General features: G+C 38.1%; 1 protein-coding gene across 1 annotated transcript in view; it reads left to right on the forward strand.

Annotated features, from left to right (window-relative positions):
• The window catches only part of NCKAP1 (NCK associated protein 1), an 89,896-nt gene extending 85,105 nt beyond the window's left edge, over positions 1–4,791 (forward strand). The window contains exons 28-31 of the mRNA XM_029933292.1: positions 1,448–1,564; positions 2,166–2,275; positions 2,628–2,717; positions 3,862–4,791. Of these exons, the coding sequence (XP_029789152.1) occupies positions 1,448–1,564; positions 2,166–2,275; positions 2,628–2,717; positions 3,862–3,978 (434 nt within the window). The 3' untranslated portion in view covers positions 3,979–4,791. The remainder of the gene's footprint in view (positions 1–1,447; positions 1,565–2,165; positions 2,276–2,627; positions 2,718–3,861) is intronic.
• The last annotated feature ends 13,406 nt before the right edge of the window (positions 4,792–18,197 follow it).

The following is an 18,197-nucleotide window of genomic DNA, read 5'->3' on the forward strand; positions in this document are numbered from 1 at the left end:
ACATGGATAATTGCCATAATAATTCATTTTGCTATAGCTATATTTTTTGTAACTAAATTAGAAAAATTTTAATGACTATTTTTGAGAGAGAGAGAGAGAGAGAGAGAGTGTGTGTGTGTGTGTGTGTGTGTGTGAGCTGGGGGGGAGGGGCAGAGAGAGAGAAAGAAGGAGACACAGAATCCAAAGCAGGCTCCAGGCTTTGAGCTGTCAGCACAGAGCCCCACAGAGGCCTCTAACCCACAAGCCGTGAGATCATAACCTCAGCCAAAGTCAGACGCTTAACCAACTGAGCCACCACCTCACCAACTAAATTTTAAAAACACATTCTGGCTCTTTCAGTTCTTACATATAAGTGGTGGGGTGAATAGTAGGATAACTAGAATTTCCCAGATACCAGCTTCAAGTGCCCAGGTAACCTACAATTTTAGTACACATTACAATAAACGTTTTAGGAAGAATTATGTCTTAAAAGACTTTGGGCAGTGCTAGTTATTTTTATTTATGACTAATTCCTTCTGTCTTCTAAAATGGAGTGGTTGGAAAACTAGTCCACTTTTCATATTTATGTCTTTTAAATAGTAATAATAAACTTAAAATCACATTTATATCTATTTTAGAAAAAAATTAAGGATTTTTAAAATGACATTACAGAGTATTTACGAGATAATAAATTTTCCAAACAACAGTAAACAGATGTTTTTAATACAATAAAATCCGTTTTCAGGGTGCCTGGCTGGCTCAGTTGGTTAAATGTCTGACTCTTGGTTTTGGCTCAGGTCATCATCTCACACTTGTGAGATCAAGCTTTGCATCTAGCTCTGAGTACTCAGTATGGAGCCTGCTCGGGATGCTCTCTCTCCTCTCTGTCTCTCTCTCTGCCCCTCCCCCTGCTTGTGCACACACTCTCTCCAAAGAAATAAATGTTCGAAAAAAAATTACTTATCAGTTTACGCTTAAACTGGGTGGGGGTGTTTGGATGGCTCAGTCAGTTGAATGTCCTCTTGATTTCGGATCAGTCATGATCCCAGGGTTGTGAGGTCCAGCCCTGTGTTGGGCACCACCCTGACCGTGGAACCTGCTTGGGATTCTTCCCTCTTCCCACACCCCTCTCTCCTGCTAGTGTGCTCTCTCTCTCAAAAAATAAATACAAATTAAGAAATTTTAGGATTCCACTTATCCTAATCGTAGATTTCACCCTATAACCTTACAATTAAAAAAATTTTTGTCTTCTGTTTTATTAGAGGTTCTCGAAATGTGCTTGAGCAGTGATAGTAGCCAGTAATGATGTATGTTATTTCCGTTCTATATTTCTTATAACAGTTCTGATTAGTTCTGTAGAAGCTCAGTAATGTACTTTATACAAAAAATTACTTTTTCTGGTTTAATTATTAACTTTCAACTAATTATAAAGAAGTACCTTGGTTTTATTTTTAATTTTCTCCCTTAGAAAACATAAGTCCCGAAGAAGAATATAAAATTGCCTGCCTCCTTATGGTCTTTGTGGCAGTTTCTTTGCCGACACTGGCTAGTAATGTGATGTCTCAGTATAGCCCTGCTATAGAAGGTAATAGTGGTTTTAAATTGTTTTGGCAATGAAAAAGTCAGAAGTTTTGATACAATAGATATTCATCAAGTAATTAATGTTCATTTATAATAGAATGTGGGTTAACTTACTAGCCACTTAACTAGCTTTGTAACCTTGAGTAGTTGATTTTCTTTTTCTAAGCTTCAGTAGCCTGAAGCGTGTATGTGCCTGAAGGTGTGTGGTGGGATGGTGAGGGCGTATTCAACTCTTAAGATTGTTTTAAAGATAGACAAAATCTTTGCAAAAGCTTTGTAAAGCTACTGAGGACTTCTTTTTTAAGTTTTGGAGAGAATATAAAACCAGTGTATGATTTCTTTTAGGGATTTTTTTGAAAATTTGCCCGTTTAATACAGGCGTCATCATTTGTTGCTTTTCTTGCTATGTACTTTTAAAAGCGCTAGTCCTCATAACAATGAAAGGAGAGCAAGGCAGGCTATGTCCCAACTCTTTGTAATAACTCCTTTGAATCACTATTTATATAGATTGTGAAGTCATTCATTAAGGACTTACTTGCCTCTTATGTATTATTTGGAATTTGGGGGTCACGCAGAAACCACAAACCCTGTTTGCACTTTCTCAGGGCACTGCAACAACATACATTGCCTGGCTAAAGCCATCAACCAGATCGCCGCAGCCTTGTTCACAATTCACAAAGGGAGCATTGAAGACCGTCTGAAAGAATTCCTGGCGGTATGTATAATCTAATAGCAGAGCTCATCATGTTTTATGAGGAAGATTAAAATGATAACAACAGATGTAACAGAATAAATTCTCTTTATTTTTTTCTGGAAGGAGGACCAGGTGAAGGTAAGCATTGAAACCAAGGAGCTGTTTGGCATGTTTCCCATAACAAATCTCTCCTAGAGCTCTGCAATATGATCTTCTTTACTAAGCCGATATTTGGACTGCCCTACAATTTTCCCATTATCTTATATGTAGCTGCTGAATGACTGAAATGTATTATAAGTTGGGCATACTGAAAATAAGCAAGTAACTTGTGAACATTTCATTAAAACTTACTTAAAATGTCTGTACTTTTAAGCTTGCATCCTCCAGTCTACTGAAAATTGGCCAAGAGACAGATAAAACAACAACAAGAAATAGAGAATCTGTTTATTTACTGCTAGATATGGTAAGTTTCATTTTATTTTTTTATAACAACAAAAAAGTTTCTGTTATTCCTCATAGTCTTTTCTTGGGTTTTAGTGGTTAAGTATCACTAAGAGCTGAAGTACCTTTTTTTTTTTTTTTTTTTTCTCCATAATATTTTATTGTCCAATTGTTTTCCATACAACACCCAGTGCTCTTCCCCTTAAGTGCCCTCCTCCATCACCACCACCTCTTTTCCCCCCTCCCCTTTCCCCCTCAACCCTCAGTTCATTCTCAGCATTCAATAGTCTCTCAAGTTTTTGAAGTACCTTTTTGATCCCTTTTGTTCAGTCCACTCAAGCCACACACTTTCTAAATATTGCTGAAAAGACTGACATTACTTGTATTTTACCAAATAGTAACCATAACAGAAAACAACAAAATAAAAGATGAGCGTTAACTATAGGATACTCTTCTGAATAGTTTTTCAACCTTTTGGGAAGCAATTGGGCCTTATATTTTCCTAGTGCGTAAGCTGCAGCTCGTCCAGTTTCTGAATGTTCTGCATTCTGACTCTCTTCCCCCCATCTAATAATATTTCCTTTGATTCTCTGTGCCTGGTCAGTACTCCATGTTCACCGTCTGAACCAGCTGTGCTTGTTTCTAGCATGTGGCTCTTCCCACACGTGGAATAACTTCCTTTGTCTGCACGGCATATTGTGTCTGTCCTGTGGTTCAGCATACCCCATGGCTGTACTCTTCTTTCCTCATTACTCTGGCCCACATTAATCTTGCATCCCTTTGGAACTCCTAGCTTTCCGCTTATTTACAGTTGGTCTTAGGTTTGATCTGGCTTTTTAACTTAGTCTTGGGAACCCAGTTGAACTTGATAATATGGACCATATTTTAAATATGTTTGTATTATCTTGTATGTCAGTATACTGTTGAGGGCAAATGTGAAAGTGCTCGGTATGTTTCTGTTGATTAATAGACTTCATTGAAAAGTGATTTTAGACATTTTGATAGCAAAACACTGTGACACATTTATATTTCAGGTTTTAAAGTAAAAGGAAAATAATTCTCTATTTTTAATAAGAACACTATGGAAATTATGATATACTGGCTGTGAGTAAATGTTCCCATTATAAATAACTTTAATTCTTTGATGCATTTTTGCAACTTTTCAGATTGTACAGGAATCCCCATTCCTGACAATGGATCTTTTGGAATCTTGTTTTCCTTATGTCTTGCTGAGAAACGCATACCACGCTGTCTACAAGCAAAGTGTCACATCTTCTGCGTAAAATACTTATTGAAGACAAGCACGCATTTTTGTTGCTTTGGTTTTACCTGTAAACTGTGGAACTGTTTTACCTTAAGGCCTGAAAAGCAGTTTTGTGAATTATAAATTTCTATCCTATGATTGTATTTTCTGCTCATTGGTTTCATTTAATATGGTTGTACTACAGTATACTTGGTTGATTTAGCTTTTACCTTCACTGTATTCACTAAAATTATTCCTATAATTTTAGAATATCATTGTTTGGAAAGCATACATTATCTCTATGTTTTTGATATTTGAAAATGGAAAAAAAAACCCTTTGCTTGTTTATTTCTGAAAAAGAATTGTATTTAGTGATTATTTTAGATAGTGATATTATAGCATTCATCTGTGTGTAAATTATTTCATATAGGGAAAAGTTCTGATCTGTACCTATGGTTCTTATTGAAAACAAAACTGGATGTGCATTTCTGTGATGTTATGAATACATTTCTACTTTATTTTGAAACATTTGCCAAACTAAATACTGTAACACTGTATAACATTAAAAATGTTAAAGAACTGCTTAGCATTAGAAGCAGACCATGTCCAGAAATTCTGAAAGAGCAGCATATGTTGTTGCTTGTATAAAGCCTGGTGATAATTTTTAGACTAACTTCCATGGCGGCCTACTGGCATTGGCACTACCATTGTACCCTGCTGTATAATAAACAATCTTAGACATTTATTGATTGTCGATACAAATGTTAGTCCCTAACCACTTTTTATATGTTTTAAATTTTTGAAATTCAAGTGTACCTGCCATAACATAAAATAAACACTAGACTATATCGCATTTTGAATTATTTCCTTAATTATGGATCTCTAGAAATTTATTCAATAATATGAAAGTTTTAGTTTCAATTTAGTTTAAAATAACCGTCAGTTTAGGAATGTCTAAGTATAGCATTTGATACCAGGTCAGCTGCCACAAACTTGTTTCCGTATTTTGAAAAACATTTCCTCTCGAAAAACATTTTTAAATAAAATTAGAAAATAAAATTACATAACATTTTTTAAAAGTTAGGATCCAAGAGGAAATTCATGTGCCATCAACTTGCTAATTGTATATGGGACCAAATGGACAGTCATGGGAAAGAACGGGGATAGAGTGAATGGTTGTGGAACTAGTGCGCGTGTTGCTGAGAACTCCTGCGTCAGTCGGGAATAAACGGGAAGGACCTGCTTCGGGCTTGGCATGGAGGGGGAGCATCAAAACCTAACCTGACTGTTCCTCAGCAGCTTCGTAGCTGGGCATCAGATAGAGCTTTTCCTCACAGCTTCTTACAGTTGTTACACTGCTAACATGTGAAGAGGAAAGAAAGCCACTGTGAACGCGGGTCCGTAACGTTCTTCTTTGTTTAGCTACAGAGAGTAGAATGACATTGAGGTGCCACAGGGTTATCGTATTGCTATTTCGTGTAAGATTTTTCCAGTTTGTGTTTAAAGCAGGGAACAGTTCTCACTATCTGTTGAAAAATTTTAGTGGTTCAGTGAGGATTTTTGAAAAGGGAAGGATTTTTTTTAATGGAATGTTTTTAAACTTGAATTAGGCAGATGATGCAGCAGTTGAAATTCAGATTAAATGTTGATTTTGAAATATTAGTATCCTAGAGTGGTGGTAACTTATTGATAACTGCTATCCTGAGAGGTGAAGTAGGCGTGTGAAAACCGTGCACTTTGGGGTAAAATGAGGGAGGGCATGTACATACTCCATTATTTACCCCTGTTCAGGCCAAGAAAAGTCGTGCCTTCATGGTTTTGTGAAGTTTTTCTTGCCTGAGTTTTTTCCTCATGTATCCAAACTGACTGACTGACCAGTGTAGTGTCTGATTATTCTTTATAATCTTTCTATCAAAACAAAACAAAAAAACCCACAAAGGTAACTTGGAAATTTAAAGATAAAAGTATATTGATAATACTATTTTTAACATTTTGTTTGTCTAAACTTTTTTTGTTTTAACTTTTCTTATTCTAAACTTATCCCACAACATACTGTTTTCCATAGTCCTGCAAGGCTGCCGTGTATGCTAGCCCTGTATTCTGCTTATTTCACTCAAAAAGAGGAAAGATCTTTGATTTTTTTTAATGACCACATATGCCATGACTAATTTAATAATTTCATTTGGATGAACATTGAGGCAGTTTCTTGTTTTTCATTATAAGTATCTTGTATCTATATCTTCAAGAACTTGGCCTATTGTCTCCCTAGGATAATTTTTCACAAGTAAAATTGCTTGGTAGAAGCATGTACCCTAGATTTCCTTCAGGTAGGACTGTATCACTTTTACTCCTGCAATTGTATGAATATAATTTCCTTTATTACTGCCAACACATCTTGGCCTTTTCAAAAGGTGAAACATACCTCTTGATTTAATTTGCATATCTTTGTTTATTAAGGAGGTAGAATCTCTGTTAATTGGTTACTTTTATTTCTTTAATTACTCACTTTCATTCTTTTTGTTATTTTTTTAAATGTTTATTTTGAGAGAGAAAGCAAAGGGGTAGGACAGTGAGGAGGAGAGAGTATCCCAAGCAGGCTCTGTACTGTCAGTGCAGATCCAAATGTAGGGCTCAGTTTGTGAGATCATGACCTGAGACTAAATCAAGAGTCAGACGCTCACTGACTGAGCCACCCATGTGCCCCCTTTTTGTTATTTCTAAGTGGAGTGTTCAGAAACTTTTAAAATACTAGTTGAACACTTATTTCCATATATTAAAATTTTTAGTACATATAATTAGGGTTGAAAACCGCTTCCCATTCAATCTTGAGTGTAGTGATACAGCTATTAAAATATACTAATAGTGGGGCGCCTGGGTGGCTCAGTCAGTTAAGCGTCCGGCTTCAGCTCAGGTCATGATCTCTCGGTTCATGGGTTCGAGGCCAGCGTTGGGCTCTGTGCTGACAGCTAGCTCAGAGCCTGGAGCCTGCTTCAGATTCTGTGTCTCCCTCTCTGACCCTCCCCTCCTCGCGCTGTCTCTCTCTGTCTCTCAAAAATAAAAAAATATATATATATAAATATATGTACTAATAGTGAGTGCATTGTAATTGTTAGGGTACAGCTACTTTGATAAATGAATTTTAATTGAGTTTTAGAAGTATAGGACATTTATTTCCAAAGTCCAAGTTAAGAACAGCATTACTACAAAAACGATATACATACCTATTAAAGAATGAAAAGATGTCCAGTTTAAATATATGAACTTAAGAATCAATTGAAATAGGGGTGCCTGGGTGGCTCAGTCGGTTAAGCAGCCAACTTTAGCTCAGATCATGATCTCACAGTTCGTGGGTTCCGGCTCTGTGTCAAGTTCTGTGCTGACAGCTCAGAGCCTGGAGCCTGTTTCAGATTCTGTGTCTCCCTTTCTCTCTGCCCCTCCCCCACTCATGCTCGGTCTCTGTCTCAAAAATAAACTATTTAAAAAAAATCAATTGAAATTACACCAAGGTTGTAATTCCTGAATTCTATTATTGTATGATAGTAAAGAGCATCTGATGCAGTTGAGCAAATACTGGCTGGGATGAGATACATTTCATATAAGCTAGCAATACCCGTACCTAGTCTTTATTTCCCAGTAAGTGAAATTGTGGGGAATAAGCTTCGGAATTCCCTGGGCTTGCACCAATGGGTTGACAAGGCGTAACACACCCATACAAGGATATACACACCCAAGTTTGAGTAAACAAGATTCAGTAAATAAGATTAGGTAAACAGCAAATTGTAGCGCAGGAAGATAAGTAATTTGTACAAACTCATATTGCAAGGAAGTAGCAGAGCCATGAATTAAATCCAGCCCAGAACTATATACTTATCATTACATTGTCTCGGATCTCTCGGATATAAATGTGGGCTTTTTACGCACTAGCATTTAAACTACTTTGCACTAACTTAACTGCAGTTTATTGGTCAGGAAACACTTCCTCGGTGCTTATTGCATTATGCCACTCTTTATACTCGGCATTTTCATGTCCATGACCTCATTTAATCTCCACAACCAAATTGCTCAGTAGGGATTATATTTTCATGAAGAAAAATGAGTGAAGGAACTATCACAGAGCTTTAAATCCCTTGTCATAAAAATATTGAGTTACAGTAATAATGGAGCACTTTAGTCTCATAAGCTGGATAGAGTCTTAGAAATTGTCTAGTTTAACCCACTCAAGGGTAAGTAATTTATCCAATGTCACATAGAAGAGAGCACAGGTTTCTTTTTAGAATTCTGTCTTCTTGATTCTTGGTGCAGTAGATCCAGTACCCCTTCTGTGTCATGGTGCTGCATACATGTGCATAGTTAGTTATACAGTCAAAATCTCATCCTAATGAGCATTTGCTGGTTCCTGCTAGGATTGTACGGGTATGTGAGAGCTAGGATTCCGCAGCATCAAGCAATTCTGGGATTTCAATCCCAGTTCTGTCATTTATGGGTGAATTGCTTTTCTGAGTTGTTTCTGTAGTGTAGAATGGGGCTATTGTAGGGATAGAATAAGTGACATCATGTATGTAATAAATTGGTGAGATTCAGTAAACGGTGGTTTTTCTGATACGATTAAGCTATTTGTCTTATAAAACCATCTGCAAAGAGTTCATGTTTTTTTGAGTAATATAACATCGCAACTTCCATTTATAAGAATGAGACATTTTTGTGTCAGTCTCTATTCCAGCTCTGGTCTGAAAGTCTTTATCATAAATGGGAAAGAGTTCTTTTTCTCTTATAGCTTTAGCATAAAGTAATGCTCTAAGATTGCTCTTCCCTGTATATACTTTATACTATATTTGCATGTATTCTATACAACAGATGTAAAAGATAAAAAGCTTACATTTTCATTATCATTGTAGTACCCAGAACAGTTTCAGCAATTGTTCATTGGAAGCCTCTGTGCTTTTCCTTGCATTGTTTCCTACCTCTGGAATGGAATGTTTGCTTATATTCTTCTGGTTTATATTATATATAAGATATATATCTTATATATGACTCCTGATCATGTTGTCAATGGTGAGTTCAAACATTACTTCTTTTTCATAGTGCATCATCCTCTATTTCTTCTGAATCTCATAGCCTTTATTCTACTTATCGAGCCATAATGTAATTGTTACGTATCTATGTCTCCTTCGACTCTGGGAATGCCTCAAGGGTCCATGTTTATTTTGTCTTTCTTGCTAATCAAACCTCCAACTCTTGGTGGAAAATGCTGATGGCTAGACAGATGCTATAGAAAAAAAGCCCTTTGGTTCATGTTGGGGGCAAGTAGTTATTTTTCTTTTTGTTCTTCTGGAGAAATAGGGCATTAAGAAGTACAGGTGGGTAGGGCTTTCCAGAGCCCAGAAATGAGGTAGCTCCGTGGTGGCACAAAGTGGTTTCTTTGATTTCTCCCAGTGAGATGATTCACATGTGTGGAGTATTTGGGGGAGATGTGGAATCTGAACTTCTTAAATAAATGGGCATAAGGATGGGAGGATTAGTGAGAAAGATCAAGAAAGAGTTATAGGAAAGTGAGTTTTTAAAAAAAATCTGGAAATGTAAGTGAAATGCCAAAAGCAAACAAGAGGAACTCGCAAGAGAAATTACAAAATGACAATTGAGGTCACTGTCCTAAAATAAAGATATAATCCTTTCAATCTGGTGACTCACCTCTAAGTACTTCTTTGAAAAGGCAGGAACTTTGAGACACTTAACCGTAATCTTATCCCTTTGTAGAAATGCCTCCCCTACTTGGGCTGGCCTGGTGATCTTCTCCTGTCATCAAGCACAAGGATTAGGAAACCTTGAAATGTTATCCTGTCAGCGTAACTTCTCTTCTCAGTATTGCCCGGCAGTTACCTCGGCAGCTGATCACACAGTGAGGACCGCCAAGCCTCAGAGGCTTTCCAGGTGGCAGAACACTCTTGGAGAAAAAATGCCTCTGCTGCTGGAGGTCCCAGCGCCCAGAAAGTGATTAGAGGGAGCAGCTGATGACCTCTCTAGCGAGTTCTGCTATTCTTGTCCTGTCCGAGCCCAGGCCCAGTGGTTGCTAGCAAGTGAACTAATCCCTTTGACTTCAGTTTGGAGGAAATACCACACATTTCACCTCTACTCACCTATAAGCCAGAGAGCCTTCTTCAGCCAAGGTATGAATAGTTACATTCTATACAAAGTATTACAGTTGGAAGATAGGTGTGATCTTTCAAGAGCAGCTTCTGAATCCCCCACGCCTTCCTATATATATAAAATACATCCTAGGAATTGTGTGTTGCTTCATATATCAAATCATTGTACGTTTTGAATTTTGAGGTTCCTTAAAGTGTGTACCGATGTTAAATCTTCAGGTGGAGTGTAACTGCCTCTCTGTGAGAGGGAGGAGACGGTGGGAGTACCGTATTCCTGGGGGAAACACCCAGGTAGGGGCACTCACAACATGCTGTAATGACTGGCATGCTTGAATTCCTGGCTTAAAAGATCACATCTGGTCTTGGTTTTATCACCCTTTACAAACTTTGATTTATCTGAAGGGAAGGGAGGGAAAGGCTAATAAATGCTTCTCTGAGCACTGGAGGGGCCCTTCCACAAGAACAAAGAGAAAAATAATTGCTCCTCACATGAAGCAAAGCGCATCTCTGCCAACATTTCTGTAACACTTGTCTAGCCATCAGGCTTTTCTATCTCGAAACGCGCTTTCTAAGGGGAAACTTAGGGTTTGTTTTCTTCATGTCATTCTAAATAACTTAAGTTCTAAAGGGAATCAGAAAAGGAGAAAATACAGTATTGTGGCATTTTTACAATGTGGCATATCTTCAAGGATGGTTATAGTGGGCAATGAGTTTCTGAGAAATTATATACTAGTGTCTCTCTGGTTTCTGTTTTAACTGATTTTTAAAAGATTGATTTGATAAAAGGTTTTATTTTAAAAGAAATGCTTGAATAGGAAAGTTAAATATAAAAGTCCAGCTTTAACTCTACTCATCCTGGGAGCATTATGTATTATTCCAGAGTCTAAAACCTAAGCACCTGTTACTTTAGCTCCCTCCACTTTTCTTCCCCATCCCATATCACTATGAATCTTCAAGGAAATACAGTAGTCCCTCCTTTATCGGTAGGGGACACATTCCAGGAGACCCAGTGGATGTATGAAACTGGACCGTACCAAACCATGTATATGCTCTGTTTTTTCTATCCATACATACCTATGATAATAATTTAGAATTATTTAATTTCTAAATTAGGCACAGTAAGGGATTAACTAATAAAATGGAAAAATTATAACAATATACTGTAATGAAAGTTATATGAATATAGTCTCTCTCAAAGTATCTTCTTGTACTAGACTTACCCTTCTTGTGATGATGTGTGATGATAAAATGCCTATGTGGGGAGAGAAAGGCAAACGCTGTGGGTGTTGTGAGTTAGCTCTAGGCTGATACTGAACTTCTGACCACATGTCAGAAGGAGGATCAGATGCTTCTGGACCACAGAAATTGACCACAGGTAACCGAAACCATGGAAAGTAAAACCATAGGTAAGGAAAGACTACTGTAACATTATCACATATTAGCATCAGCTCAATAAATATTTTTAAAGTTATTTATTTTTAAGTAATCTCTAAAAGTTTATTTTTAAGTACACCCAACATGGAACTTGAGCTCACAACCCTGAGATCAAGAGTCCTCTGACTGAGCCAGTCCTCAACAGATATTGTTTAATACCTACTATGTGCCAGGTATTTGTGACAGGACAGTAAAAATAAAGCTATCATAACTGAAAACACATTGAACTAGGTTTATCCAAGTTATCTGCCCTATGGCACAGCTTCCTCTAAAGGGAAAGACGCCTAATGGCATCTCCTTCTGCAATTATACATCCTAATGGGTCTTCTTGCTGGCTACAACTGATTAAATGAGAGAGGAAATTTAATTCACAGGAAGTTAGTCCAATGACTTGAAAATGGTGGGGTGTTTTTACCAGAATCTTCTCGTAAATTAAAACCAAAGCTGAAGGTTGTTGTGGCTGCTTGAGCTGCAAGTCTCATGAGGAGGGACGGAGCAGTCGCTTCTGGGGTTCCTGTGCTCCCACATTATGAGGGAAGAGAGTGTTAGAGAGAGCTGAGCAGGTGAAAGAATGGCCTGAAGGCACAGAAAAGATCAAAGAGACATGACAGAATGAGGAAGTATCCAGACTCTCTCTCTCTTTTTACTTAAATTAATTTGACTAGGTTTGTATCTTACAACTTTCCCAGTGCAGAGAAGGTCCTCAGTAAATATTTGTTAAATGAATAAGTGTATAGGATATTGTGTCCTAAATGCTTGGTGTGTATAACGAAGCAGATATAGTCCTTGACACCACAGAGTTTACAGTCTAGAGGAGGAGACGCATGTTATATATTTGATCTTGACTGTCGCACAAGGGTCATTATCTCTCATCATCTCTCTCATCATCTGATGCAGAGCATAGACTTTAAACAAATAATGACTATTCGACATTGTAGTATCAAAACTAAATAGAGGCCCAGGTAAACGTTCAATGTGATTAATCATGACCAACGTATATGTGAATACATTAGAAAATTGGTATGATATCATTAGCAAATAAAATAAAAATAAATATGTTGCACTTAACTAGAATTTAACTTTGGCTGGATTTTTTTCCCTCCCTCCTTCTCCTTCCTTTTCTTCCTTTCACGCTCTCTCTCTCTCACTCTCTCTCTCTCTCTCTCTCTCTCTCTCTCTCTCTTTAACCTGGCTACAGTATTATGCTAGTGCACATACTTTAACTTGGTCCAGGACATGCATAACAAAATAAGTGACAAGCTGTAAATATTCGAGCATATTTGGTACTTGCTTCAACGACAAAGGGGTAATAAATCATTTTGTCAGCTTGTACTGTATCATTCAAGTTCTGTCTTCATTATGTCTAACTGGCCAAGCATTTGTAATTCTGAACTTTACAGAATGGGGGAAAAGCATATTAACTAAGAACAATAGATCATTGACTTGTTAAATGTCCCTTTCCTAATTTATACTTTTTAACTGAAAAAAATGCCTTTCTCAAATACTTAATATTTAAAGGCCATTGGTAAAGAGTATTGTACAATAGGATTATTATAATGTATGCACTTTTATCTCATTGGCATATCACAAGTGAAAACTTTTTGATCTTTGCTGGCTTTTTAGCTAAAAAGATTTCTATATCTTTTAGTCATTGGCAGAAACAGAACTATGGTTGCTGTTTTATAGTTGGTTGATTTTCAACAATTGCAAAAAACGTTTTGCTGAAGCCAATTTATTAATATATAATAGGCAACATATTACCTTAAAGACAAATACATACTTTTCTCATATCAAAAGACTCCCCCAATTTTTGCCAGTATCCAAAGATACTTAAAAGAGATCTACATCCTCCAACCCCCATGCAGTCTGTCCTATGCTGAGCTTTAGCAGTTTTTTAGGTAAAAGGAATTTTTCATGATGTAACTGATATCATAACTACTCAGCTGGACATAAGCTTTCAAGGGCTAAGTCTACTTGCTGATTTGTTTGCATTTCCTACTCCAACTAAAAGAACTCAGAGACATGAAGAGGCTATTGTAAAAAAATGCATGCATAATGCAAAAGGATCTTCAAGTAGGATATCAGTAAAGTTCCAGTGCAGTCAATGGCTTTGTGTAAAATCATGAAAAACTTAAAGTGAAAAAAGTAAAATCATCTCTGGCTTGTTGAGGCAGCTATAGAAGAGTGCATGAGGGAAAGTTCCCCCTGAGATGTGTGTGTGTGTGTTTTCTGTGAAGCCCCACCCCACACCCCCACTACAATTTTGTTGAGATATAGATGACATATAACACGATGTAAGTTTATGGTGTACACTGTGTAGTTTTGATATATGTACATTTTACAAAATGATTAATACCTTAGCATTAGCTAACATGTCACCAACTCACATGATTACCATTTCCTTTTTGTGGTGAGAACATTTAAGATCTACTTTCATAGCAACTTTAAAGTATCTAATACAGTAGTGTTAACTATAATCACCATGTTGTACATTGGACCCCCAGAAATTACTCGTCTTATGCCTGGACGTTTGTGCCTTTTGACCAACCTCTCCCCATTTCCGCCACCCTCCCTCCCCTGGTAACCACCACTCCATCCTGTTTCTATGAATTTGATGTTTTTAGATTCCATAGATAAGTCATATCATAGTGTATTTCTTTGTTATATTTCACTTAGCATAATGCCCTCAAGTTTCATCTATGTTGACATAAAGAGCAGGATTTCCTTTCTCATGGCTGAATTAATAATCTGTGTGTGCACCCCCCTACCCCCATGCACATGCCACATGTGAAGTGATGATTTTCTATAGTGGAATGCACTGAATCCCTTCTCTTTATCTTCTGTGAATCTACTGTAAGTTATGTTTTATGGTTACCGCGTGGCTTACATAAAACATCTTATAGATATAACAGTCTATTTTACACTGATAATTTAATTTTACCTACAAAAACTCTACCTTTTTATTCTCTTTTGTTGTCATAATTGTTATCTTTTTATATTGTGTATCCATTGGCAACTTATTGTAACCATAGTTTTTTTTAGTGCATTGGCCCTTTAATCTATATACTAGAGGACATACCACAGTAATACAGTGTTAGACTATTCTGAACCTGGCTATGCTGACTTTAATCAGTGTGTTGTAGATTCTCATAAGTTTTTATGTTACTAATGAGTAGCCTTCTTTTTCAACTTGAAGAACTTTCAATCATTACTTGTAAGGCAGGTCTGGTAATGAACTCCCTCAGCTTTTGTTTGCTAGGGAAAATCTTTTTTCATCTTCATTTCTTAAGTACAACTTTGCTAGGTAAAGTATTCCTGGTTGGGAACTAGTTTCATTGTTGTGGGCTTTCTTCATTTTTTTTTTCTTTTTGCTCTTCTGATTGGATAGTTTCACTTGGTCGGTCTTCTGGCTCACCACTTCTTTTATGTGGTCAAGTCCATTATTGAAGCTCTCTATTGAATGCTTCAATTCAATCATTCTATTATTCTTCAGCCTCAACATTTGTTTGGTTTATTTTTATGTTTGCTATTTCTTTGTTGACCTCGTTTTGTTCTTATATTTGTTTTCCTGATATTGTTATATTGTGTATCTATGTTCTCATGTGGATATCTGAGCATCTTTAGAACAATTATTTTAAATTCTTTGTCAGACAATGCCTAGATCTCCATTTCTTTGGAGACAGGTACTTGAGGTTTTCTATATTTCTTTGGTGTAATCATAATTCACTGATTCTTCACAAGCCCTGTAGCCTTGAGTAGGTGTCTGTGCATTTGAAGAACAGTCGCCTCTTCTGGACTTTATGGATTGATGTTAGTCAGGAACACAGTGTGCTGTGACCCTGAGTCTCATGGCACAGGGCACCAAGTGTGGCAGTATTGGATGCAGGGGTGCATGATGTCTCTTTGTCTTGGGCTGATGGACTAGACAGATAGCAGCAACACCCATGTGGTTCTTGGTAAGTACTATACAGTGAATACAGTGGCTGTTAGGGCTGTTGGGATCCTTAGTGTGTCCTATAGGCTAGTGACCAGGGCGGGCAGTGATGGTGGCTGGAGCCGGTGGTGTGCACACACTCAGCTGCGGGGCCAGCCAGAGGTGTCCGTGTCGTGGCTGGGACCAGAGGAAGACACACATGTGGTGATGATATCTGGGCAAGTCAGCAAGGGCCAGGCCAACTAGAGGCTATCGGTGTGCTCTACTGTGGCTCCACAATCTTCCCTGAGGCGTGTGTGCCCCGCAGTGAAAGCCAGTAATGGGGATCAGGGCAGGGCATTGCAGGTGCACAGCTGGAGGTATCGGCTGCGGGTCAGTGACAGAGGAGTAAGCCTATTTGGGCCCACAAGCAGCTGCAGGGTCCTGGCTGCTGGTGTGCTCTTACATGGGTATCTATACGTCCCAAGTGTACACACTGCCCTGGAGGCTTGTGACAAGCGTCGGGCCAGCAGCTGGAAGCGCTAGCCCCAGTGCTTGCTAAGTGATGGAGGTCAGCCTCAGGAACCTATGCTGGCATCTTGCACTCGTGCAGCCACAGAAGTCTGGACTGGCTGCCGACGCAGTTCCTGGGCTCTGGTGTGGGTGAGGAGGAGGCAGCAGGGATGGACTCAGGAGGCTGGTGTCAGCAGATGCAAGTACCTGTGGGGCAGAATCTAGTGGAATCAGCAGAGGGTCTGCAGCAGCTGTGCTGGCATTGGTCACTTCAAAATCTTCTCGGTTTGTATAGAGCGCGGGCCACTGTGAACCATGACTGCTCCTGCTGTGTGGCTGTTGCTGGCAGCACCTGCCTCCTCCTTGTTCCTGCCTGCCTCTCTCTGTCTCAGTTTGCCGTTTTCTGGGTGGAGTGAAACTGAAGTAGGACCTTCAAGGGTGACTCAAGGCTGGGGAAGCTGGCCACTCACCCCACTCTTTCTTTCCTGGTGAGGGAACTCTTTCTGGATGGGAAGTTTTCTCTTCACATTCAGCAGTGCTGGCTTGGAGGACAGGTTGGTACAGGCAAAATGAAGCTGTCTTCCTTCGCTTCTTGAGCGGTTATTTTCAGATTTTTTTTTTTTGGTTGTTGTTTCACTGTGCTGCTTACCTTTTAAGTGGATTCCAGAGCTCTCCCAGTATTGTTTTTGTCCTTAGGTACCTAATTGTTGCTCTTTGCCGGGGGTTCATATATCACCATTTTAGTGATGTCACTCCTGCCATTAAAAAAAAATCTCCATCAACAGTAGTCCATTCTCCAAATGAAAAAGTAGATGTTATTCAGCACAAATCTCCAAATAGCTGAGGGGAAGGAAAAAAAAAATTAAAACTGATGACTTTGCTAGTTTGAAATCATGATAATGGTCACTCCATTGATGACTTAACATTTTGAAGTTTAAAGTGTCAGAATATTAATTTCACTTGATTTTCATGGTTTATAATTTTAGGTTTCAATTTTTTTAGATAGTCTGTTTATAAAAGATTATGTACAATATATTGAGTAAATAAATTAATGAAGTCATGCACTTATACCATTTTTTTAGTTTTTTTGATGTATTTTAGACTGTCCTATGAATTAACTCTTTTCCAATGTATTTAAATTCTCCATTGCATAAGGCTTGGTGGGGTGCAAAGGCTACTTCCTGCCCTAAAGGTCCACTTTGCTAGTTTCCCTTGTGCATTTTGTGGGGTACCTGACTTAGGCTCATCTAGTCAGATGCAACTACCCGGGATACAAAGTGATACAAGACAGTAAGGATAGATAAGGTAAGATGATAAAATAAGGGGAGATAAGAACCTTGCTGGCAGCAGAGAAGGGCGTATCCTCACCCTATTTCCAGGGCAGTAGAGACAGCGTTCTTAACAGTGGCCTCCAGAGTGCAGCTCTAGCAAGCTATATTTTTTAATTTTCTAGATGGTGTCAATAGGATTCTTTCTGGATCATTTCTACAGCTTAATTTTGACACTTCTGGTGCCCAGTGTTCAAGTCTGGTTTTCTAGCCTTTTCTGGTTCATCAGTGACATGCTAGTCAATATCCTTTCACTAAATCCCCCTTTTACTTAAGTCAAAGTTACCCTTTTTTGTTCTTGCGACCTTAAGGATTGTGACTCCTAAACCCATATGTTGGTGAGATGAGCTCTCTTTGTACATTTATAATCCATGGGAGTTTATGATCCACTACGTCGGGCTCATTTGTACAAGTTGTGCTGCTGCAGGGTCGATGTAACAAAGAGGTAGTGTCGCTATAATGGAGCGGACAGGAAGAGACCCCAGCCAGTGTGTGGGGAGGGGGTCGTTTGAACTCCAAATGGACGTTGTCCCATATAGGACGTAAAACTAGGTATAAAATTCCTTTGAACATGGTTAAATAGTGTTCAAATATAGTAGATGATGTTGGTATATCATAGTGCAAATATGGTCAACTTTCACATATTGTTTAATTTACTTCTTTTGGTAAAATTCTCACTCATAAATACCACCAATTTTACTTTATAGAAATATTGCAAAGTGGATGAATATAAAGCAAGTATTCAATAAATTTAAGTAATTTTCAATGTGACACTATCAACATATTCCTTCTTGCAATGGAGTTCTGCTTGAACCAAATTAAAAGTGTCTTCCTTGGCCTGACGATGTTGGATTAACTTTGAGCCTTTAGGACATAAATTCAAATTAAATCTTAAATTTGTAAATACTTAGCAATACTTACAATTACA

Source organism: Suricata suricatta, chromosome 3 (assembly GCF_006229205.1).
Source record: "Suricata suricatta isolate VVHF042 chromosome 3, meerkat_22Aug2017_6uvM2_HiC, whole genome shotgun sequence".
Lineage (NCBI taxonomy): Eukaryota > Metazoa > Chordata > Mammalia > Carnivora > Herpestidae > Suricata > Suricata suricatta.